This window comes from Lutjanus erythropterus, chromosome 7, assembly GCF_056507025.1.
Source record: "Lutjanus erythropterus isolate fLutEry1 chromosome 7, fLutEry1.hap2, whole genome shotgun sequence".
Taxonomy (NCBI): Eukaryota; Metazoa; Chordata; class Actinopteri; order Lutjaniformes; family Lutjanidae; genus Lutjanus; species Lutjanus erythropterus.
In genome coordinates, this window is record NC_139323.1 from 5,000,324 (window position 1) to 5,027,214 (window position 26,891).

At 39.2% G+C, this 26,891-nt stretch overlaps 1 protein-coding gene across 7 annotated transcripts in view; it reads right to left on the reverse strand.

Annotated features, from left to right (window-relative positions):
* Positions 1–26,891, reverse strand: part of ptprfa (protein tyrosine phosphatase receptor type Fa) — a 467,935-nt gene that overhangs the window by 310,807 nt on the left and 130,237 nt on the right. For all 7 annotated transcript variants that reach the window (XM_084722446.1, XM_084722451.1, XM_084722450.1 and 4 more), the window contains exon 2: positions 24,099–24,273. In XM_084722446.1, coding sequence (XP_084578572.1) covers positions 24,099–24,192 — 94 coding nt within the window. In that variant the 5' untranslated portion in view covers positions 24,193–24,273. The remainder of the gene's footprint in view (positions 1–24,098; positions 24,274–26,891) is intronic.

A 26,891-nucleotide genomic window follows, 5' to 3' on the forward strand; every position in this document is an offset into this window, starting at 1 on the left:
GGAGCAAGCAAGAGCAGGAAGAATACATTATATTTATTTCAACCAGAGAGACACAATCAGATTTAGTGTCTGTTATTTAGGCACGTATATTTTCCTGATGAACATATTATTCACATTTTACACCACTCACCACAATCCTAATAAAAATTCCTTCCAATCAGGCCTGATCAGTCCGGTCTTGTCAGATTGAGGTGGTTACATGAAGCATTTTTAATTTGATTGTTTATAGTATTCAAATTATTAGTTAGAAGGGTTACTTTTCTCCCTGGTTTGAAATGACAGCAGCTCAGTTAAAACTAGAGTGCAGATCCCCGCCAGATAGCAGATGATGAAGCACCTACTGCAATGCCACCACAACTGCCAGATGCAACCAGCTGAGATCTGCAAAGTTCCACCAACATTAACATGACCTCTGCATACGTTGTCCCGAGCTGAAACAAGGTTTCAAACTGAAGCAGTTGTTGATCACTTGCAGCTCCTAGTGGCCCGGTCAAGTAGAGTTAGAAGTCAGCTGTTGACGGTCGTATAAACCAGAGCAGGTGAAAGTAGAATTACAGTTATTTGTCTCCAATCAGTCCAGTTACAGTTTACACAGATGTCTGTCCAGACTCACATAATGTCTGCGGTGAAGGAATGAAGTGAAGGACTGAAGGAATTTCATTTGGAACTTACCACTGTATTGACCTGTAACTTTGATGGAATTTAATAACAGGTATTAAGTGTATTTTTGGCAAAATGAAAGTTCTCACTATATTGACGTTTGATTCCAGTGAATAATTTCCAGTGAGACATATATATTGCCTTCACAGGACTGACAGAGAGCTGAACATTATGATGTCTGAGTCAAGTTGAACATGTCATCATCTCATCATGTTATTCTATTAGATATCTGTGTCTATTTTTTGTCAAAATTAGTATATGAAGTGCTTATGAGATCTCACCTTCAAAAGAACTGGATGGACATGAGGTCACAGTGATCATGACCTTTTACCTTAGACCACCAAAATTTAGTTAGTATATCTTTCAGCCCAAATGGTCATTTATGTTTGAAGAAATTCCCTTAAGCATTCATGAGATATCGCGTTCACAATAAGGGGTTCTACATGATAACGTGGCCACAGCTGTCACTGGCTTACCTTGCGAGGCAGCTGGATTCGCATCTTGCCATGCTTCATGTTATCCGTTTGTGTTTGCACCAAAAGTGGTGCAGCCAATCAGCATCCTAGGAGGGACTACTGGCAGCTGCAGGCATAGCTTTAGGTCTGATGACAGCGAGAAGTCTCCATGGAAGCACTGATCTGACTGGTTGAAGTTAGCCCGTGTTAGATGTGATAGACAGATGATCCATCCAAAAACCTGCCAAACGTTTTTTGAAAGAGCCTGCCCTTTTCCAAACGGTCTCTAAAGACAACTTCCCAGAAGGGCAGGGGGCTGGCAGCGATAATAAAAAAGGTCATGCCAATCTACAGTATGCATTCTGACAGTTGGTGGGGTGTTTGCTTGTTGCCAGCACTGCCAACCAAATCTGACCAAACTTTGATTGTTACTTCTTTGGTGTTGAATAATTAATGTTCAAGACAAAAACATTTTCAGCAGCATTAAGGATTCTTGCAAGCTTTTTCAGTGCAGCAGCCCTGAGAGCTCAACACACTGACACTTAAGAAGAGACGTGCAAATAGAGCAAGCAAGAAAACAAAAAACCAAAAACATCTTCATCAGTTTGACAACATTTGCATGAAGAAAAAAGCTGCAAATATAAAACCGTGCTGCAGACACTGAAGGCATGATCAATGACAGAAAACACACTACTTCAATGTTTTGTCAAGTAAATGAAGCTGTTTTCTTTAATTGCAGGTATCGTCATTTTATTTGTGGTGCATTGAGCTCTCAGGGCCACCATAGTTTAGTGTTACAAGCTACAGCTGTCACAGTGGAATATGCAGGTATAGAGCATAAACCCATTTTAATATTTTTTTTTAGGGGGAGACAGCAGATCAACAGTATATGTCACACAGAAGTGGTACACATCATCTGAGAATTTTTCAGCCATTGGATGGTGACCACTTCTGTTCTTGGGATTGCTCAGAAACCCCTTTATTTTCAATATACAGAGCCATCCATCCTCTGAATGCCCTAGGTGTCTAGTTTGTGATTGTGAAGTGTCATGAGGCTGTGATTATACTCGAGGTCACTACAGGTCATTTTAGCCAGAGAGGTCAAGTTTAAAAAAATGGTCTCGTTACAGTGTAAGGGCTACGATGGGGACTAACATCGACACACGGTGGGGACTAACATCAACACACAAGAATACAACTTGGCTCATTAAATCCACAAGAGTCTCAGCTTTCCAGGGGGACCCAATTTATGATACTCCAACACTAGTTAGGGACTCCAGTGTGCAGAAATATTGAAACAGAACAGGCGAAAGCAGCACATGCATACTGCATGCAGAAAACTACATGTGAGTGGCATTAAGTGGGAATGTCAATAAAGGGGAATAAAGAGCCTCTTGGGTAACCTCCTTCCTGAAAAGCTAGCATGACATGGTTGGTACCCAAGCTTGGGGAGTAATGCACACCATTATGTAATCTGGATACAAAAAAGGTAACTGTAATCGATTAGTTACTGATAAAAAAGGTGCAATCAGATTACAGATACATTTAGTAAAAGGGATAATTAGTAGGATTACAGTTTTAAAATAAAGAATGACATACCACCATGCACAGTGCACACACTGACCTCTAGTGAAAAAATGCTTCACTGGGTGGAAATTCCGCTGTTTTTTGTCTTTAAATCAATCAATTAATCAATAAATTGCACACAAAAAAGGAAGGTACAGCTGGACAAACTAATAAACCTAAAAACAAACATAAAACACTTATAGCTGCAATGATTAATCTATTTTTAATCGGCTATTAAATTAATCTGCATCTGTTTTGACAATGGATTCATTGTTTTGAGTCATTTTTTAAGAAAAAGGATCCAAATTCTCTGATTTCAGCTTCCTAAAAGTGAATATTTTCTGGTTTCTTTACTCCTCTCTGACAGTAAACTGAATATTTTTGAGTTGTGGACAAAAGAGACATTTGAGGATGTCATCTTGAGCTCTCATCCACATTTCCCCCCTTTTTCTGACATTTTATGGATCAAACAACTATCAGATAATTGAGAAAATAATTGACAGATGAATTGATGATGAACATCATCAGCCCTAAAAACACTATATTAGGCTGAACAATTTCACCATATTTTATGTTGAGGGAATCCAAAAGTAACGGAAACTAAGAGTAGAACAGTTGAAGAGGTTAAGCAGGACAAAAACTAACCCATTGCGAAGCCTCACAAAATATCAACAATGGAGCCGGCAGGCAGCCATTTGCACTAAATCCTGTTTACCAGCACAGCGTGCTTCATATCCAAGTCTGGCCATACTTGATTACTGCACACAAATAATGGTTTCCTTTGATACTTAGCGTAAGCTCCTTGATGGTGAAATATCAGCCAAATGTTCAAGCTTTTCCTGTAATAGACATTGAACTGTTCAAGACTTCACAGCGCAGCACTCTCATCACTAATTTGCCTAATGAACGCCAATCACACATCAAAAGAACAAACACACTGTGATCCTCTAACCATGGTAACCTGCTTACATGTATGTGTGCTCTGGAATCCCACCAGCTCCCGATGCATTTCTCAGACCAGCCTCGGATATTCCGATCCTTGGGGCTACTGAATAATTGGTGGAATAAAGTGTATTGGTTATGAGCTCATCTCTTCATGGGTGGTTTAGCTCAGAGGAGCAGAGCATTTTCTTCATTCAATTACTCGGGTAAATGATGCCACAGTAAACAGGAGATGCTGCAGAGGCCCGTGGCAGCGCAGCCTCCTCCACTCTGACAGCTCCCTGACACCAGCCAGGGAATCCATCCACACAGCACATTATGCTGCTTACATGCTACACTAACTGCGCCTTGTACTGCTGCTTGTCACTCTCCGTGCCACTCTCACTTCATACCACTTTTCTCACATCCCATGCTCAGGGATATCAAGTCCGGCATTGTGATTTTTGCAGTGAAGCTGCTTACATACTAAATTTTCTGCCAAAGTCCGTTCATATCTACATGGGCACCTAGTTATAGTTAAAAGTGGGGGTGCACATGCCAGGCAAGGGAAGCATTTTTTTTCTGCAGTGGTGATGAAATGTTTAAAAATCTAGAGTTTGAATTAACAAAATCTCTCTGTGCTCTCTGGGTGAAATATTCCACCAAACTCCCTTTAAGAAATATGACATATTAACGATGCCTAATGTGTCTGGAAAATTCAGAACTAGAAACAAGATAAAAGGCGTCCTATGTCAACAGTCTGCTTGTCAATTTGACATCACTATGATCCATGATAAAGATAAATGAAGACAAAGGCTCCATTGGTTTTTCGTTAGAAAATACAGTGGGAATGAGAGGCAAACTGTTTAAAACAAAAATATTTCTCACTAGTGCTGGTTGGTGGATCAGATACACAAAGAATAAAACACAGACTCATAACACTGTTGATTCATGTGTGTGTGTGTGTGCTAGAGAGAAGAATTCTAAATTCCTTTAATATTAATTATGAACTATTTTTGATCCAAAATAGCTAAAATATTTTAAAATAGCAAGGCTGTATGTTAAGAGTCTAATAGTGGAGGTGCAGCTGCTTCACTTGCATTTTTAGCATCATGACAAGTAAAACTCACTCATAATTATAATACAGAATACAGGGTTAAGCAGGTTTTACTGACACACCCGAGTAAAATGGAGCCATCGTCATGATTTAGGCCTGTCATTAATAACAAATATGATATTAAGGAATGCAACAATTTACGTAAACCAGTGTTACATAGTTCTGTGAAACCACATGACTGGACAGAATTGGGATTATTTCATGCAACTGAGTCAAATTATTTAAGGACTATTTTCAGCAGTGGATTAATCTACATTTGGCGTTCCGATGAGTATTTAGGGCAGCAGGACGGTGTATGTGGGAGTAGACAAACTACAGTGTGTGTGTTCATGGTAATAATGAAACATGTCAGCCAGTGGAACAGTGTGACTCACTGATGTGTTTTAAATAGTTTTTGGACAGCAATATGGCACAGCACATGAAGATATCAGGCTTTGATACACACAGACACATTCATCATTGGTTTGGGTCTCCACATGGGATTTGTTGACAGTAAGAAAAACACAGACTATCATCAGACTTGTTCTCTAAGTCAAACACTCTGTTACTTTTGGATAACCTCAATATAAAATGTTATGTTGTTATGAAAGGTTATGGAATCATTTAGCCTATTATGGCGTTGTCAAGGCTACAACTAATGATTATTTTCATCATTGATTAATCAGTTGATTAATCCTCAAACTGATTAGTCCTCAGATGTCTTGTTTTGTCATTTAAGAAACTGAAATCAGAGAATTTCTTATTTGTTTAGATTAATGAATCAATTAATTAATTCTGTCACAATCTTGTCACATGAACAATAGGTCCAACATATCCATAAAAAAGTACACCTTTTTTAACTCAGATTTATGCATATGATGTCCTCAATACTATGTCAGTTTTCCTGACATTAGGGTTTTAAAAAAAATAGCACTATATTACCTTCCTTAAAGTATCTCAATATATTAAATCATAACCCATATATCATACCTATCGTATTGCCAGATTCTGGCCACTACACAGCCCTACTCCCAACATGCTGTCATTTATCATGGCATCACCCAAATGTGTAGATTAGTGGAATGAGACAAACAGATGGAAAGCAAGTCCCTCCCACAGCGTTCATGGTAGAGAATACAGGATTTAAGGTTATGGTCAAAGTGCTTGAGCCTATGATGTGACTTCACCTGTGCGTGTCAGTTGGCCTATTGTCTGCCCTCTATAAACTAGGGCAAGCTGCAGTTGTTCTGGGATTATCCACTGCACTGGCAGTTGCACTGATGGACGTCCAGCGCCACAGAGAGCTACTTAACAGTGACTGCCAACTATATCACTCCCGAGTGGGAAGTGCCAGAATGTGAGTGCTTTAACTGTTACAGCTGAGCGACTGGTGAATGTTTAAATGTTCAAAATAAATGACAAAAATGCTACTTTCTGCACCGTGACACCAAAACCAAGGTACCACATGTGCACATGCAAGTCTCAAGTCTTAACCTTGAAGTCTCAAACAAATTTCAAGTCACTGTTGTGAGAATCTAGCAGGTGGAATCACTGTCAAGCAAGACAAGTCATTGATCAGTTCAGGTTGTAATACTGGTGACATACACCAGTTTTCACATTTCAATCAGTTTAAAGTCTAACCTAGCTTAAACTTAACATTCTAACTTAAATCAAAAACACACACTTCTCCACTGACCTGTAGTAGCCTACTATTTATCCATCTAAACTGTTTTGGTCTGAGTTACAGAGTTTTTTGAGATATTGGCCGTAGAGATGTCTGCCTTCTCTCCAATATAATTGAACTTGATGGGACTTGGCTTTAAGTGCTCAAAGTATTGACATAATACAGAACTACTTTTTTTCTGCAGTATAATCTACCAAAACTTGGTTTAAAATATGATTATATACCATATTTGCTGACTGGTGATGCAGCTGATAAAGTAAAGATGTGTTTTACATTGTCTGTGTAGCTGTACATCATGTTCGGAGGCCAGGTTAGGCATCTCCAACTAACTATTGCATAAAAGACAATAAGTTTGCTTATTTTACAATTTATGAATGCCTTTGACAAAGCACTGTTTTCTAGCTTAAGCACACTAAGGGTTGACGACACCACAAAATTTTGTTTTGATCCAATTCCAAGTAATTTAGGGCAAGAATCGCTGATATCATTACTGATACTTTTTATTATCAAAAGGACCTTATGTACAGTGTTTCCATGTCTCTAATGTGCAATTACCTTGTGCAGTATATTCTGTATTACATTTTCTACTGTCAAATCATCTTCTGTGTAATGTACATTCCTCAAACTGTAAATCATCACTGTGGAATATTTGCTGCTTGTATTCTGTGCAATTAAATCTGCCTTTCTGTGCAACCTGCCTTCACAAGGCAACACTATTTACATTTTTTTCCTCTTAATTATAATGCTGCACACCACATGTGTATTACAACTTGTGTGCAATTATCCATATATACCCATATATCTGTCTGTGTATCCAAACATCTCAATATATCTGTATAATTAAAAGAGTAATATAGTCTTGTGTGTATAGTTGGGTGTATAGTAGGTGTGGGATCAATTAAGTTCGTCTTATCTTTTCTTATGTAGGGGAGAGTAGTGTGCCATCATTTAGAAGTGAATGCATCAATAGGCTGAATCAGCCTAAATATAGGAATCCTTTCACTGTAACATTAAAAGGTATTATCATATTCAGCTATTTTCTTATTTCTCTTAAGTATTTTTGCAGCTAGCTTGCAGCACACAGCAAAAATAGAACTCTATGCTGTATTTGCTGCATGTTGCAAGCCTGCTGCAGCTGCAGCATGCTGCATTCACATCTGGTGTAAATACACAAAATCTGTTACCATTCTAATTAACCTGTTTTGGCGGCTGCACAGCACGGATGCTGCACAGCATGGTCATATAAGCAGTTAAAAGCTTCAGGATGTTACCTTCTATCTGTCTACCTGTTATTTTAGTCACCATGGTAGGGGACAAATATTCCGAATGGAAACTGACTTATTGCCTGATTTAATTGTTACATTTTTTTTTCCATGTTACAAACTCCTAACTTTCATCTTATTAAAAGACTGCAGGCCAGGAAGTCTTCCAGATGTCAGTCTATGTTAGATGAAGGGTAATGACTGCGGCAAAGGACATACCCAAAATGACTGGGCTTTAATACTAATCTAATCTATTTCTAGGTCACAACTATTCTTCAACAAAACTCTTCCTCAGCTCCTGGGTTTACAGCCCATTGTTTCACATCTCATTGTCACCCACCGCAGCACACTTGTCTTACAGGCCTGTTTCTCATTTGGGCTCAAGAATTTAATGGTGTCTAGGCATGCAGCCAGGCAGTCAAATGTTGTGTGAGGCGGAATAAAGCTGTGTTTCAGAGGCAATTCACAATGACAAGTGACAACAGTTTCACACAAAGTGTCTTCTCCTCGCAGAGACTCATTAGGCTGTGCAGTTGAGAGTGAGCAGCCATGCAAATCAACCTCTGATCAGTCAAAGTGACATATAAACAATCTGGCTCCCTGCTTCTGGACAGCCAAGGTAGAAACACTGCAATGCCTTTCACAGTTCTTTACTAGGCTTCCCCCGAGGAGCAGAGAGCTGCTCAGGCACACTTCTTCAATAACAAGACATGGAAAGAGGAATCTATTTAGTTGTGCAGAGGTCAATAAAGTTTGCCTCCAACAGGAATAAAATACTGGTCGTCAATGCTAAACCAGGCAGAGTTAAATGCCCCCAATCTTTCCCTGTTCTCAATTCAAAAAGCAGCATTAACCTTTTTTGTTAGCAGCTTCTTTTGAAGTAGAGAAAGAAAAGAGTAATCTAATTTAACAGAAAGTGATTTGTGTAAGCTATCAAAACCTCCTTACTGCAGCAGTGCAGGATATATATATATTTTAAAAAAAAGGCAAAATAAAGGGACAACTCTACTAATAGAACAAGTCTGGCTCCTCTTCCATCCACACAGAACCAGCTTTGGATCGGGTTGGACCAGTCACAACCATTTATTTAATATGCGATGGGTTCTACAGATACTATACACTATACCATACTATCACCCATTCCTGAGAACTGGGACAAATCAGGTCCATCCCAAAAAAAAGTTTAGAAATTATTATCACCAACACCGTAATTCCAGTTTTTGGTTCTTCAAGCATTTAAAATATGTATTAAAAGCCTTTGAAATCTAAACAATATAAAATACCTACTGATTACAGTGGTATAAAAATGTGCTATTATGATTATCATTATTTCTGTGTTTTCATGAACATGTTGTGTTGTGTCCCAGATTTATTCAGGCATAAAAACGGTATACCCTTGGGACTCCTATCTCTCTTCCTGGTTTAATAAAGGTGGGAATACTGCTGAAGCACTGGTAAACTTTCTATTTTTAGGTGAATTCATTAAATAATATTGCTATCAGATGTGTCTCAACCATAACAAATCAACTCTGTAGCCCTTATAAATCAAGGCTAAATAAGAATTATGGTTTAAAAATGTGTATTTTGATTAGCATTAAGAAAACTCAACGCAACTTTAAAACATAAAATGGCTGCTCACTACAACTATGCTGTGAAAAGAAAAAATAGAACTTTTTTTGCTACATTGAATAAAACATTTAATTGCCAAGAGGTTGGCCTGTTACAAGGTTTAAAAACCAAGAATTTGATCTTTTAAAATACAGTGACCGAGCTGCCTCACAGCCCAGATCTGAAAAGTCACGTCACATGCTGCCCTGATTGGTTTTAAGTCTACTTGCCTGACATTGTCTATTTATTACCTCAAATGTTTTCAGGAATATTTTTGTGTACTGTTTAGCTGTAATACGCGACAGTTTGCAACCAGGCGGCCACCATTTTGTGCACTGCAGACCACAGACCAAGCACCATTACGTCACACACTTCACTACTATGACTGGCTGTGGGTCCCATTTCGTTGCTCTGATTGGCTGTAGGTCTGTCCAATTGTGGCAGAGGCATTTTGGTCCACGTGAGTTGATAGTAACGCCCTTTTGAAATCGAACATGAACTGAGAGGTACCAGAGTCTGCTGATGCCAGGCTAGGTTTCCACAGACGCTGACGTAGCTACAATGATATCAGACAAGGATAGAAAGATGAAAAGTCAGGTAATCAGACCGACTAAATTTGGTTTATCCAAATTACCAAAATCACTTTACTTACAAAAGTGAGCACATTCAAACTAGTAAAATAATAGGTGGGTCTGCAATGGATGAACAGACAGTATGGGTATAAATCTTGCTGTCTAGCTTTGTTTTCCCTTCCAAAATATTTGCCTAAAGTGGAGTTTGTTTAAACCCACCTGGTCATCTGACTCCACTAGCTTTAGACTTTTCTCATTGCTGGATTTTAATCATTAACTTGGCAGCAGTGCCTGTAGAAATAGCACCCATTTTGGACGATTTCCCACCTCACAATTTACATCTAATGCCACTGTCCAGGACAAAGGCAGGCAGCAGTGTGCCCCTTATTCAGTGAGATGGAAAGTAAGGCTGTAGAGAAGAACAGCAATATATTTTGTTTTACTTTCCCTATCATGACTAAATGTTTTAGCTGCATAACCTTAACCCTTCCCCATGGGTGCTGTGCCATAAAAATACCTCAGAAAAGGCAAGATCCACACAGCAAAAAGCTCCTGTTTTTACGTAGTTTGTGTGACGTTTAGAGCTCCAGGCTCTTCCTCAGACTGCTTCTCCTAGCTAAAGAGTTGCCATTTTAAGTGCCCATAGTACATATGACAAAACCAATCAGAAAAATAACCAACTTTTTCACAAAATCCTTTCAAAAAATATATATATTCAAAAAATAAATACAATCCTTGGAATTCTTATTGCATATACACCCATCCATCCATTCATCCATCTTTAACTGCTTATCCAAAATCAGGTCATGGAGGTAACAGTCCCAGACATCCGTTTCCCCCGCTACATTAACCAGCGTTGACTTGGGGACCCCGAGGCGTTCCCAGGCCAGGGTGGAGATATAAACCCTTCACCCAGTCCACGGTCTGCCCCGTGGCCCCTGGACGAGCCTGGAACACCTCCCTTGGGAGGTGACCAGGTGGCACCCTTACGAGATGCCTGAACCAACTCAACTGGCTCCTTTCTATGCAAAGAAGCAGCAGCTCTACTCCGAATTCCTCACAGATGACTGAGCTTCTCACCCTGTCCATAAGAGAGATGTCAGCCACCTTCCTGAGAAAACCCATTTCGGCTGCTTGTTCCTATGATGTCATTCTTTCAGTCATGACCCACCCCTTGTGACCATAGGTGAGAGTAGGAACAAAGACTTACCAGTAGATCAAGAGCTGACTGATGATGCCATTAAAACCACATCATATGCAAAAAGCAGCTTTGCAATCCTCAGGCCACCGTACTGCAAACCCTCTCTTCCATGACTACGATGCCCGAACCACCTCAACTGGCTCCTTTCCATGCAAAGGAGCAGCAGCTCTACTCCGAGTTCCTCATGGATGACTGAGCTTGTCACCCAAATTCTGGCAAAATGCAGATATATGTACCCCAAATGGATTAGTACTCAGTCATTAGGATGTAACACCAAATGTGCAAGGCAGAACATTCAATAAACACCAAACACTACAGAAATCAGTAATCAGTTTCATCACAGGAGGACATTATGGGACAAAGAGGTACACTATGGGATGTGTATTCAAAGAAATAGTTGAATATCAAAGTCCACTTTTTGGTGTTAACATACCCAGAGAATGTTTATACTGAAATAAACACCTTAAATGGGAGCTTTTGGGCGTGCAGATCTTTCCTTCTTTCTTTCCCTAAAACTAACCATATCATAACTGACGTGCAGACACTGGAGAGAGACAAGAATGTTGAGTTTGGCATTGAACATTTAAAAACATACCTGAACACCTGGAGTTTTGCAGAATTGTCCAGTATCAACATCCTTGCTTCCCATAAACCATAAAAGTAATCCTATGCAAATAGTCATAGCATATTTTCATGGCCTATCAAGTGAACACAGTCTACAGGAGGGTGGAGGAAGAGCAGAGGTTTGCTCATTGACTTTCACAGCACAGCTCTCCTGCCCTCTAATACAGAAAATCCTGCCAGTTCCCCAGTGCTGCTCTCTGACGGGCCTGTCAGGATAAACTGTCAGCCGTGCGCCGCTGCTAACTTCTTGCTTCCGTGGTGTAACAGAGAGAGCAGGCAGGAGTCTGATACATGGCTGCACAGAGGGAAGACAGGAAGCGTCTCTGAAGAGCTCGCTCAGTGCTTTCACAGCTCAGAGATACAGTGGGACTAAAGTAGACAGGGGAACACCTTGACATTTTGGATTTTAGACTTTGACTTAGTTTTTGTCACCAGGCAATTTTCGCAAAGTGGGAATACTTTCTGTATTTGTTCTTAGGTAAACCCAAAAGTTGGTGGTTCTCAATAGCTCTGCAGTTAATGTAATCTTATTTATAATTTAAACCAACAGCTACCCAGTTTGGCCAGGCGTCCACTAGAGAACAAGACAAATGGTTTGTCCACACCAGAAAAGCTCCCAGAATCCGCACATTGGCAGGGTCATTATGAAACCTGAAATGAGTGAGTTGGTGCACTCCTATTTTTCCAGCCCAAGGTCTCATTTTATCAATTAATCAATATAAACAGACTGAGACTGTATTGCAAAATCCGTGCAGACCCCAAAACTTGCTTGGTTTTCTGCCTGGCTTATTTTCCTAGTTGTATGTTTCTGGGATACAAAAGCACCAAACAGCATAAGGTAATTAAGCTGAGTCTAAATATATTTCCAGTCAATTTATCAGTGAACCGTGTTATCTTCTGACCCAGATCACTTGGAACTAGTCGATGTGGTTGACTAAGTAGGATGTCACAGCTGATTATTTGTGATAAAGCTGAAGGTTCATGCTAACATTCTGTTTTCAACAATATAACATGAAAGACTGCATGCCATTTAAGGCCATAAAAATGATAGCAGAGTTCAGTTAACAGCTAATGGGCTCACTTGATAGTTAAACTGACAGAACGTGTTAAAGGAGAGGGTGCATCATTTGTAGAGGAACAGACGCCTTGGGAGATTGGTTGCACATTTGTCTTTATGCAATGCATTAGTCATCAGGGACATGGTCAGTGCAGAGTTGCTGAATTGTTTGTGACACCTTTAGTTAAAAAAAAAAAAACATGAGATATCTGTTCTTCAGGTAATTGGTCACTGATTGCTAAAAGAGCTGCAGTAAGTTATAGGTTTCTTGGCCAGGTCCAGGCCTAGACTAACCTCTGATGTGCCAGATGGACACAGAACCGTCTGAGAAGTCATCTTTAGAAACTGTCTGGAAAAGGGCAAGCACTTTTAAAAAACACCCAGTTAGCTTACTCTGCCAGGTAGCTTGATTCGAAAGATCACAAGACCACATGAGAATCCATCTTGCACCAAAAGTGGTGCAGACAATTGGCATCCTAGGTCGGACTACTGGCAGCTGGTTTTATGTGAGATGATAGCGAGAGGCGCCCATGGAAGCGACTCGTCTTGAACAAACAGTGGCAGCTCCTGAAGATGTTAGCGTAGATAGTGTGATAGTATCAGTTATATCAGAACTGGGGAGTATATCCTCACTGAAAGACGAGCAAAGAACAACACTGAAGGCTTTTCTCCATGGAAGTGATGTTTTCACTCTTCTCCCAACTGGCATCGACAAAAGTTCGATCTGATTGGTTGAAGTTAGTCTGTGACAGATGTCATAGACAGATGGTTCATTCAGTTATCTGCCAAGTGTTTTTTGAAAGTGCCTGCCCTTTTCCAAACAGTTTCCATGGATGACTTCCCAGGTGTTCTGTGTAACAAACAAACATCTTGTGTGTCAGATTAGTCGAGGCCTGCATCTGGATAAGACACCTGTAACTTACTGTAGCTCTAAAACTCCCAGGTTATAGATTAGCATTACGTGGGCCTAAGTGCTGTTATAATGCTCAAATAATGCTTTTCATTTTGAAAACCTGCATGCTTTTAATGAAAAGTAGGAATTGTAATTTTGCACCCCAAGAACAAATGTCATAAGCCTCTGACACACTTTTAATCCTTTAACAAGGAACAAAGTAGATACATGCATGTTTAAAGTCACGTCTCAACTCAAAAGCACAATTCTTCAAAAGAGAAAAAGCAAACCGTTCTCCAAGTCCACCTCATGACATGATAATCCATACGTCAAAGCTCTGCCAAGATCAGTTCATCTTAATCAAAATGAAGCTTTACATTCTCACGGACCAATCAATTCATGCTCTCGTCAATAGCAGTCTGCCAGCACAGACACTGCAAATCCAATATATTCAGCTGAGCCAGAGTAGCAGGCTGACTGGAGCTATGAACAGCATAATAGTAAATGACAACAGTTCAATAAGTCATCACAAAATAATTTCTGCAATTAACTCTACATGAGTGATTGATGATATGTAACGATGTGAGAGTATCTATGGGTGGAGTTTTCCTTCGAGGCGTTCTTCACGGCCTTTTGTTTGTGCGATATTCTGTTACAGTACACTCTCTTGGCTTGATTCTCATGGAAATCTCCACTGACTGAGCATAAATACACAGACACTGGATATTATGAGGGAAAAGACACCAGAGTGGAACTTATAGCATCATTGAGATATGCATTTAAGTCCATCTACAGCTTTACTAAACATTCTGAACAGACAATTTTACCTTTCTTTTTTCCCCGATAATCTAATACCCACAAACAGCCCGTCAGCCCGGCAGAGACTCAGTAATCTTAACTTCCGTTCGCTGAGCAGAGCAGAGACACTGCTGCCACTTGTGTTTGTTCTTATAAATAATACATTGTTCTCTCCTGCTCCTTGTTCATGACCCGCAAAATTGCCTCCCACACAAGTATGGTAGCAGTACCCACACGCCGCATGAAAGCTGGGAGGAGGGAGGCAAAGAAACAGGGAATAAACTGATTCTATTTTGCAAATCATTATGTGTATGTGACCCTGGGGAGTTGCAAATCCAAAGACAAGCTGGGTAGAGGAAAAGGAAGGTTAGAGCATACTAGCCATAATGTGAGCCCTGGCTGGATGAGAGTATTGTGAGTGCTTGAATACAAATTTTTGGGGCCTGAAATAATACTACTGACTGTATCCAGAGGAAAACAGTTTGCTTACTATGGGATATAACACTAGAACTGCAGGATTTCTATGACTACGAACATGGCCATTGTGACCACTTACACTAGGCTGTCATTATATCATTTTTGTCTGGTCATATTTACGTTTGAAGCGTCTATTGAGGTTTTCAAATGAAGCTTTGAATGTCTGTCATCATATTTTATGATGTCATCACCCTAAAAAAAAATTTAAAACATCCTCAAACAACATTAATTGATTCATATCAGATTCATATCTTTAGAAGTAGAATGTTTTATTATATAAAAACAAACATAAAAAACTTTAGGACTTTACAACACTCTGAAGTTATTGGAAATATTTAGATCTCACGAGTCAGAATAGCCACCACTGAATCTAATTCCACAAATCCTATAATGGCTGACCAATGATGACATTTTTTGATATTCTTCAACATGTTCTTTTTTTGCTCCTTGGTTCTAGCTCAAAGCTAAAGCCAGGTTTTAGCCTCGCAAAATCATAAGAACGACCAACTAGATAAATAAATAAGGTAAGGTTGTGATAAAACCAAGTAATGAACAAGATGGCAAATCAGCAATCAGTCCAATGTATCCAAACTATCAACATGTGCAATAACCTATTATTATGATTTATTTTAGTACATTCATTGAGAAGTCTGCCTCAAAGTGAAAGAGAAATTATGTTGCTGCTGCTGGAGTCAATCTCTGCCAACTTACTTCATCATCATTCTACAATACAGGGTTATACTGGTTGTAGTCATTTTATGCGACTGAAAACAAATAATATGTAAATTAATTAAGTCATGAAAAATAAACAATTATTTATGGTGGTGTTTGGAGGATGAGTTATGGAGCCTCACAGCCTGAGGAAAGAAGCTGCTCTGTTGTCTGGTGGTACAGCAGCCAATGTCCCAAATTAACTTTTTTTTTGACTGGCTAAGGGGAGTGGTAAAAGAAAAAATCCACCAGGCAAGAACAAGTTTTTACCGGCTAAAATGTATGCATATGACTTTAGTATTAAATAATTAAAAGTTCTGCAGTAAACAACTTCAAAACTATCACAGAGGAATTTGGGGACCTGTTGTACAAGAATATTGAGATAACAGTCGGATGTTTAATATGTGCCTATGTAGACCTGAGTGGGATATTGTTATATCATTATTAAAAATGCTGCTGTCAAACAACTTTACAATTATCACAGAGATACTTGGGGATCTCATGTACAAGAAAATTGTTAATTTAATGTATTAGGCAAATTTTTAAAACTTATTTTTTTTAAAAAAAATCTTATTTAGAAATAAATGGGATGCTGTCATGATTTTAGCATCTAATTATTTATGTAAAATCTTGAAAGAACAAGAAAGTAATAACAGATGTAGACCTATGTATTTCAGCAAAGGGAAATAAGAAAAAATATAAACTTTCCTGTTTTAATTAAATTTATTGGCCATTCAAATATAGATTTTGAGTTTAAGAGGTGCATGTGAATGCACCATGAAATCCCTGTCTGCACCCACTGACAGAAGCAACGTGCCCATAAATGAGACCAAAACAAGGTTCTCAGCATATTTTTTAGCGTTCAGATGTGGGTGTTTCTGCATTTGTAGCCTGTGATGTTCTAGAATCTAGATCACCTGCCACATATTTCTGGTGTTGCTGGTGTCGAGGTCTCTCTCCAGTCTCTGTTGATGCCTCCTTGATGTTCGTGTTCTGCCTTGCTCTGGCAGTGCTGTATGCTTCTTTCACCTGAACTACATAACAGCTGTTTCTTTATGACAAATTTTGGCAAGTTTAAAAAATTAAATATGAATATAAATGCCAAATTTGCATATTTTTGAGACAGTGTGTGTGTGACATTTTTCAAATGTACAGTAATTGTAGTTGTTACAGTTGTAAAAGCAAAAGTTAAGGACATTTTTTTATCTATACAAGAATAAATGAGCATTAATATTAAATGTAATTTTTATGAAGCTGCCACTTTATCTTGATATAATTAATTTTGCTTCTGCTTATTCAAATACATAAAAGTTTACCACTTCTAAGAAAGTGCTGTCTTCCCTCTTTCTCCCCTTACTCGCTATCAGCTCAGTCTTCTTCCTAAAAATCTTTTACTCAATTAATTTTTACAATTTAATCACCAAATTTTTTTCTTTTAATAATTTGCCTTTTGAGTTAATTGTTCGGTAATGACCTAAGCTAGTGCAGGTAATTTTGAAAACTGTGTGCCCATTTACTTCTAATCAGCCACTAAATTAATTTTGAAAGGACAGTTGAAAAAAACATTGCTATATTTTAAAGTCTGCAGGTTTTTCTGCCTTTTGTAGAATATCAGAGAAGGGTTTTTTTTTTTTTTTTTCTTTTATGAAATGAGTGTGAGCTGTTCTTGGTATGTGTGATCTAATATCTTCTCTCCAACATTATGAAGTGAGAATGAGCTCCAGAGAGGTGACGGCTGCAAAGCTCTCCCTCCGACAGAGAACAGCCTCCCTGCAGAGAGCTGGCATTTGACATGCAACCAGCTCACACAGACATAATATCACTTTGTTGATGGTTTTTACACTTGACGAGGCCATCTTCATCAGCACATGTGGAGGACACGCTGGTGTTTGATGGATGCTGCATGATTAACTGTATTAAAATCACAACTGCCTCTCATACATCTCATTCGCAGTATCTCACATTGCCATATTTGCATCAGCAGGGAGATCCATTGCATCAAATTAAAAGCTAATAATTTCACCCAAGTCGTATGAAAGAGCTGTCAGCACGCCTGTCACCGTAAGCAGGGACCCCAGTCTGCAGTGTGTTTCCATACCCTTAACACTGAATTATACTGCTGAACACATACACTCAAATAATCATCAGATCAAAGTTTCAATTTCAACTACTTGCATTACACTACATGATGAACTGTGCACAGACAGAAACATCAGTAGAAAATACATTATGGTGAAGCTATTAAGGAACACTACAAGAAACTGCCTGCTGATCAACCACCAGACATCAACAACAGAGTCCTACACTGCATCACCATAACCACAAAGCTGCTGTCACAGAGGCTACAACCATTGGAATCCTGGGTATTTTTTCTTGTATTTCACTTCCTTCATTAGAAGAGTCATGTGTTAGATAGACATGCTATATATTGTTACTTTAGGCTTGGGTTGCTCCAAATATTTGTATATCAGTGACACTATGACATGTCAAATTTTGGCAAAAATGTTTTACAGAATTTGACATTGTTTAGTCATTTGCTCATATGAGCTATGGAGTCTCTGTCAGAGGTGTGGACTTGTGTCACATGACGTAGCCTAAAGTCAGACTCGGGTCACAAATTTGATGACTTTAGACATTTCATTTGTATGCTAAAAGCACAAAGTGGTGGACAATAAACAAACCGCACTATGCAAAACATGTGGAAACACATGGTCCAACTTCATTAAACATTTACAGTTCCACAAAGAAGTTGGTCTTTTGTAAAAATGGCTTTACATCTGTTCAAGAGCATCGAAGTGTGATCGGATTTGACTCTGGACTTGCCTGTCTTGATGTGGGACTCAGGACTTGAGACATAAAAAAACAATTTCTTGGTCCCACCTCTGGTTCCAAGGATATTACCATATTGATGGGACACTCTGAGCCTTAGTACTGTCAGAAACAGATGTGAAAGATGGACCACAAGGTAAGATTATTTTGTCAAGGTTGTTGTAGGCAACTGGACTTGCTCAGGTTCGTGAAAATGTTCGCCTCTCATCGAAGTGGCTTCTTCGGTTCTAACTAACTAGCGGGGAGTGCCAGGTAAGAACCCCACAGAGGTTAAATAGCTGGAATTCCCCACTAGTCGCTTAGAACTGAAGTAGTCTCTTCAAGAACCTTAGCAAGTCTAGTTGCCTACAAAAACCCTTAGAGTACTTCCTAGGTCAAGAATATAATTTGATCAAACATATTTCTTTACCATGGACATAGATCATGCTGCTTTAGCTGCTAGTAATTTCTGTTTGCTAATGAATGTACAGAGAACCACCACTGGATTACTACTGATACTTAACAAAACTTCTACATTTTATGATTATGACGCATGATCTTAAGCTGTAAGGAATGTCTTTCTTATACAATTTCTAGGTAGATTTATGGACTTTGATCCTCAGTGAACACTGGAAAAACTAATGTCATTGTATCTGAATCTGTTGCTTTTGTGTTTTAATTTGAATGAGCTATGGTAGGAAAAAAAGAAGGGGGGAGAAAGAAGAAGAAGGGGTGCAATTTTTGACACAAGCTGTGTCAATCAAGTTCAAAAGGTTTAATAAGGTTTCTATAAGAATCTGAGAAATTCTCGACTCTGAATGAGAAATTAATGATTCTCATTTCCTCCAGAGTGCAGAGAGCTCACACTGGAAGGTAACTGCTGACACAGTCCCCCTGATGAATTTCTATCTCCTAAATTATAAAGGGAAATTACACAATGTGTTCATTGCAGCCGTAAAGCAGCTAGGCCTGATAATGAACCTGTTGATCAGAAACATTGCCCTCCCAGGACCTCCTCCTCCACCTCTGAGTCTTGGAGGCATTGTCCCGCCCCTGCTTGGCCTACATACTGAACGGCTCCCAACATGCATCAGTCTTGTGTTCTCAAATCACTGCTGTAAGAGCTGCAAGCGCACCTGCTGTTTGTTTTTACTACAACACACAACCCACACAAAAACACAGACACGAAAAGACAGACTTGTGAAAGAATAATATTTTGCTATTGACAGAAATATGAGTAATCCACTATAAAAGATTGCATAATGCAGTGATTTAAATGAATAACAGATGTTGAAATGTGCTTTATTAAAGGACAGATACCCACAAGGCAACATACTGCAAGTGGAAGCTTGCAGTATGTTGGTGTAATGGTATCGTCCTACAACATTTAGCTCTTCTTTATAGATCTATGGTATATTTCACTCCTTGTTCCATGAGATAACGGTACATTTGAGAGTTGGGTTCCCACACTCGAGGACATGCAGGTCATACACAGTCAGATTAAATCCTGTATCAGCAAATAGCAGCTACATACATCCTGCTCCGCTTCTTGTCTTACAATGATCAGGTTATTGTCACGTTTCATTGGATGTTTCACCTAAAATTAGACCTTACTGTAACCTGACACACTAGATGGTTTGTTGCACAGAACCATCCGGGAAGTCATCCTTTAAAAACTTTGGAAGAGGGCAGGCACTTTCAAAAAACACTTGTCAGGTAATTGGATGAACCATCTGTCTATTATGTCTACCACTTTTGGTGCAGACACAATCTGGCAAGATCAATTCTCACACGATCTCATGAATCCAGCTGCCTCACAACCTTACTGTGTAGGATGCTACACACTAGAAAACACCCCACTTCTTTGTATTTTCTTGCTGTTTGATTACCCTCTATGTCCACTAACATATGGAGACTTCTGGGATCACTCTAATAAGAAATGAGCAAGCAGGGAGTTACATATGTCCTTGAGCAGCCAGTTCTGCAGCTCTGTAGTGGGGCAAATTTGTGTCCGCAAGAAAGGAGTCCTTGCTATGAAAAGGCCAACAAGTTCTAACTCCTGTCTCATCAAAAATGGCTGTAGATCAGCGTCCCAACTCTTCAAATGTTGACACTGTAGGTATCCCTCTTGGGTCAACTATATTATATTTTCTTCATCTGCAAGTGCGTAAGGGTCTGCAAGGCTCGACTCCCTGTATTTGTGATGTACAGATCTAAAGGACACAGCAGCTGTCCATGTTAGGCATCCAATTGGCAGTGTATTTTAGCCCTTACAAGTACAGGTCTCTGCACCCAAGTTAGCATTAATAAATGTGTACCATCCAGGTAGACTTCCCAAATAAAACCACAAAAACTATTTGGTTAGATTTAGGAAACAAAACTTTTTGATTAGGTTTAAGAAAAAGAACTGGTTTGGGTTTAAATAAGCACATTACTTATGCAAATTCATGTACATAACATAAGTTGCGTGCATAATACTTACATGAAATTCATAGTTACTTTTGGTTTCAGGCAGTAGACTGGCCTCGATCTCCTGGGTTAAAGTCTAAGTCAGAGTGTTTGTTTGAGCTACAAAAATCAAAAACCAGAACACACATCCAAAAGTACTGGGTGCTGGACAGAATATACAAAAATATAAAGTTGAGTCCGCACACCAGAAACTGCTCCTTATAGCATTTTTAATAGTACATCACCACATGTGACGTTTCAGACCCAAGCCTTTCATCAGACAAGAGTGTTTGTTAGATCCATCCATCTACACCACCTCATCCATACAGGGGACTTTCTTACTCTTTATACTGCGTATCTGATTTCTACGGCACATCAAAACATAACCCCAGAGGGGTGCACCCAGAAATGACGCGACACAGTGAGATCAAGCTGCACAAGACATGCTTCAATTAAACATAGAGGGATGATGGTCTCAGTGTCCTTCAAAGAATTATTTTGCACAGCGTGTCTTTTCAAGACAAGTGAATTTTAAGGCTGTTCTGAACAGCCACACTTGAAAGTGGGGCAAAAAGTATACCATCACAGGGAGGGTTTGAGAGGCAATAAATGTTCAAATGGGGATAACAGTTCACACCCTCTGACAGACCCTCCAAGAAGACCTTGTTCTAGGTTGTCCACAACAAAAGTGAGAGTGGCTTTAGTCTTTTAGTCCTTTTATAAATGACTCATTGTTTCTGATGGGATGATAAAATATATAATATATAAATATACAAATCATCCGACAACTCACAAGTCAAATGCTGGATGAACTGATGTGCCATGTTCTCTTTATCTGTACGTGTAAAAGCTGTCATGGTTGTGAAAAATGTGATAAAAAAAAAACAGCAACATAGCTTTCTGCAGATTCTATTTCCTTTCAGATTTTTGTCTTCCCTGGGCCAGACTTTAACTAACTCCTGTCAGCTGCATATAATGTCAAACTGATTTCCCTTTGTAAATTAACTAATATGAAATTCTATTTTCTTAATGTTCCTGCTCAACCTTTCACCTCTACCCGCTTTGCCCTCCCCAAATTTAATGTTGTGCTCATTATACATAGCTGGCTTGGTTCAATGGGCTTCTCATGGGGGAACCAAAGAACCATCATTGCATTAACCAGGGTCTGGTCAATGTATGCAGATCATTTTTTAGTCTCCAAACCCAGCCATGACCCCCCTCACTGAGTCACTGCTATTAATGAGAGCTGCATGTTGTTTTTCACATTACTGGGGTGAAGCAAATAGACTGTGTGGAATAACATAAAGCTGTGGTTCCCAGTCTTTTCTGGCAGGCATGAACTTTTTTTTTAGCTCATGAAGGGGGCTTCAGAAGCTAAAAAACTTCACACCCCCTCCAGCCCACATTATTTTATCAGTCATTAACAATGACAAGGAACCAACTGATAAAAAAAAAGGATTCAAGCTGAATTTTAGTGAAATAAAGATGAACATAATAGCACCAGCACACTCGTTTGTTTATTTTCTCTACATAAATCATATCATACCAAATCTTGAGTTTATTAATTCTTAATTGAATCCAACCATTAAAAAAAAAATCATTTCTTTTTTTTAGCTAAGATAGAGCAGACATCCTGCCATCACCTCCAGCATCGCGTCAGGTATCTGCAGATACTTAGCAGGTGACCCGCAAAAACACTGTCTAATGAGTAAAAATATATTTATATAAATTCATGGGTGTGGACGTGGATAAAAGTGAACTAACTGCAGGTGAACAGCAGGTGAGAACAACTCATACAATACAATAATATTTTTTCCCTGTACAAATCAGAAATGAAAATAACTGCAGTATTTTTAACATTTATATTTGTTAAGACACTAATTTGTCTAATCAGCTACCAGGATTTTATTATGAAAGTCTGCGACACAACCCTTGACCCCACATCCTCTCAAACAAAGGAATGTCACTGTTTGACCTGACAGCGATGAAGGCTAGTCGATAGCTAAAACTGATGACATGAAGCCAAAAATAGTCAGTGGAGAATATCAAACTGTGGACAATACAACACTGAAGGCCAAGTCGGACATTTGGGAGGATTTTGGTGCTCAAAGACTGTGTAAATAAGTATTGGTTCTTTGATAGCCACAAGCTAAGCTCATTGTCACTGTGGAAACACATCGTCAGCTGCAGGAGCACAACTGCTGCGCCAGTGTGAATATGTTCTTACTCACACACACGCGCATCCATAGTATCTGCAGAGTAATCCAGCCTGAATACTGGTTAAACAGTGGCCTGGGATATGTCAGATCTATCACCAAACTGTCCTTGGAAGGCCAGGAAAGCGACAGCAGTGAGTACTCACAGATTACGTTTTGTCTATGATCTAAGTTTAGGGTCCAGAAGAGCACACAAGTTTTGAAGAATAGTTGTGCAAAATTTTTCTTCTGTGTTTTCACAAAGAAAATTATGTTTTCTTCATAATTATTAATATTTCACATCAAAAAATTAGTTAGAGTCAGCTGGCTTACATGTGGTCTGGGGCACCTGTAAAATTTGTTCTTACTGAAGAACAAACGGGAAATGTTAAAGTATTGATGGCTGCCACAAAAGTTCTTAAATTTTGCAGGCATACAATTTAAGATCAAATCTGTTCGTATGAATGATTCATGCATGAGGCCAAACGTCTTGTTGTGCTGCACAAGCATGCAAGGTGTCCCCAGTTAAAAGAAAGTAAGGTAAAAGAAGCTGTAACTGGGAAAAGTCTTATGCATTGTGTAACAGTACAATAGGAAGATTGGTTGACAATGCAGTCAAACAACAGTGTGATGAGGACCTTTTGTCTCTGAGTGGGACTCCTGTGGAGCTACTCTGATTAACACCAAGTGCAGGTCTTATACAATCCAAAGAGAATGCTCTGCATACTTTAAGACATTTACCTATTAACTTTTTATAAATCCTCCAAATACATTTTTGAATCATCAATGTAAAAGAAGGTTAAGGTTAGCCTTTTTACCAGTAATGTTCTTTGAATCAGTAAACAGTAATTAATCTGAAAACTGATGTATAAAAAATGTATTGAAGTGAAGCATTTCAATGGAAAACCTTAACAGCAGTCCTGTATTTCAGTCACATAACAGAGTCCCTTTTAAAAGCCGTCTCTGCAGACTCAGTGGCAGCTAATGGATCTTACCTGTAAAGCTGTAAAAGCTTTAGCATGTGGGCAGTGCTTTGAGCTGTGTGGATAATATTAGTACTCACTCTCTGTGTGAGAAGGCAGCACCAGTCTGGCCAGCAGCAGGAGATGAAGAGCTCCCCTGGTGAGAGGCCACAGCCGCCTGAATCTCAGGTCCATGCTCTGACTGCTGGTAAGCTCTCCTCTGGTCCTGACGCTGCTGCTGATTGGCTACGACCTCACGCAATCATGGAGTGACACCTGCAAACAAGACAAGAGCGCTGATGTTAATGATAGAGGTTCTGTGTGTGTGTTCGTTAATGCTTTCCCACTGCTGCACTGAGCGTCTGGTGAGGTCGACAGATTGACTCTGGTATTTTGGTCTGTCAAGTGCTCGTGTAAACTATAGATCTTTCTTTATATAAATACTCAAACATTAATACTGATGTGTTTTCCTCAACACACCTTATGAGAAACCTATCATTTAGTGCCTCTGCACAGTTACAGTTAAGTCCAGCTCACCTGCAGAGCAATGCCATCTGAGGTGTGAAATCATGAACAGTTGCCTGTTTACAAGGTAAAACACCTCGGGAGTAACAGATTGCAAGTAACAGGAATACACAATGTAGATACAAAAAAGGCGACTATATTCCAGTACAATTACAGATTAAAAAAGACACAATCAGATTACAGATATATTTAGTAAAAATGGGCATTATTAGTAGGATTACAACTTTAAATTGTTTGGTGTAACTCAAGTATCCTAAAGCCCCGACATGCCAAGCTGACGTGAGAGACGTTATTTGGAGCCATGTTCACGTGCACACTGTCTAAACTGGGGGTGTGTGTGGTGTGATGGTGTGTGTGGTGTGATAGTGGCATATCAAGGCTTTAGGAGACTTGGATTACACCAAACAAGCAGTATGGAGGCATTTTATGTTTGTTTTTTCCTTTGAAAACTGGTCACAATTCACTTCCATTGTTTGGGAGATTTTGCATCATTGTTTTCCTGTGAAACTCCAGCAGTGTTTTGTAGACTAACAAAATAACCCTCAACCGGGATGAGGGTGAATATGACTGAATTATCATTGTTGGGTGAACTATCCCTTTAAGAGTAGAGGTAGACAGACAACATGGGGAATGACATGCAACAAAATTCCCTAGCCCAAATTGAACTGGGGACATTGTGGTTACATAGTAAGCGTCTTACAATGCTAGGCCCTGGGGACCCCGTAAGAATTGACCCAAAGTGTGACTTAATCACACAAAAAGATTTATTCTCACCAACCCTGCTGTTATCAGAATAAAACACTCCACGGGCAACCCTGCTTGTAGTGTTAGTATATTGTTGTGGATTATCCCCAACATGTTTCTTGTGGTTTCCATTGATTCCATGTGGTTGCTGAGATGCATGCACCTGGAATACAAGTCACAACTTCACTGATTGCACATCAAGGCCCAATATGTGTTGAGATGGAACGCTGTGAATCCAGAGATCAGTGCAGTAAGAACCCCTCCCTCTCGCCTCAGCACACAAGCAAATTACAGAGCAAGCAGTGTTCAGGCTGGACTTTCCCCTGATGTTTCTCCTCGCTTAAATAAAATCCCAAACATGAATCCCATCAACACAGATGCGCGCGCTGATAACTTGAACCAACCCATTCATCCAGTTTACCTGCCTCTCAGCACACTGCAGGTTAAATCTACTCGACAGCTAAAAACTTTACTTGCAGAACAAATTCCAAAGAAAACATAACACACACACAATTCATGAAAGCTTTTAATGTTTCCACGTAGTGTGCCTGAAGACACACTTTCAACATTCAGTCTGAAAGTTGAACAATTACGGGAAGTCTCTCAGAGAGAGTTCAGACAAAGTTTGGGGACAATTTCCAAAATGTTTGACATGTCATTAGGTGTGCTGTGACAGGGAGACAGTGAAGAGACGAACAGTCTGCCTGGATTAACAGCACTTCTCCACACAGTACCATTACTATTGTCTGTCGACAGCACTGTGGAGACTTTCATGTGCACTCTCCCATCTTACAAATCACAGCACATCCATTCCACTACAGCACCTCAAACTTTTCAACTCATCAGTCAGGGGGATTCATGGACGTTACATTCTGTCTGGCTTGGTTACTGTGCAGCACTTCACTGCACTTTAAGCAGATCTGTAATAGGACCTGTCTCAAGCTGGTCAAACAGACAGAATCACCACAGACAATAAATCACATACTAACATAGTACCCATCAGTATGTACTTGGGTTGTATATTGGTAATAATCTGGTGATACAATGCGTATCACGATACAGGGGTTACGATTCAATATATTGCGATATACTACAAAACTGTAAACAAGATGATATATTGCTATGTTTTTATCTAATTTTAAGAAAACTATTAATATATAAACAACAGGCCACCATATTTATAATATTTGAGTTTAAAAAGTCTGAACAGGGAAGATACGCAACAGCACTATCACCTAGCAGTCAGAGGTTTTAACACAGTTCATAATTAGCCACTGCCTGGAATCTTTGCATGTATCACATTTTCTTATACCCCTAGTATATACTGCATGCTACCGACTACATGAACAGTTAAGAATGTCATTACCACCAGACTGTTAAGTATACTCAAGTGCATCATGTGAAGAAAAACAAAACAAAAAAAACCCTTAAAAATCTATTATAAGACCGACAGTAAGTACAATTTTTGTCAATTTTTTTTTCTTTAATGATATACATATACTGTATGTATTGTATGAAATGTGTTGGTTTGTTTTACTTTTTTTTTTTATTTCTAAACTTCCTCTGTGTCAGAAAATACCCTCACTAAAAATGTATTCAGAGCCTTCAAAATCTAAACCTAACAA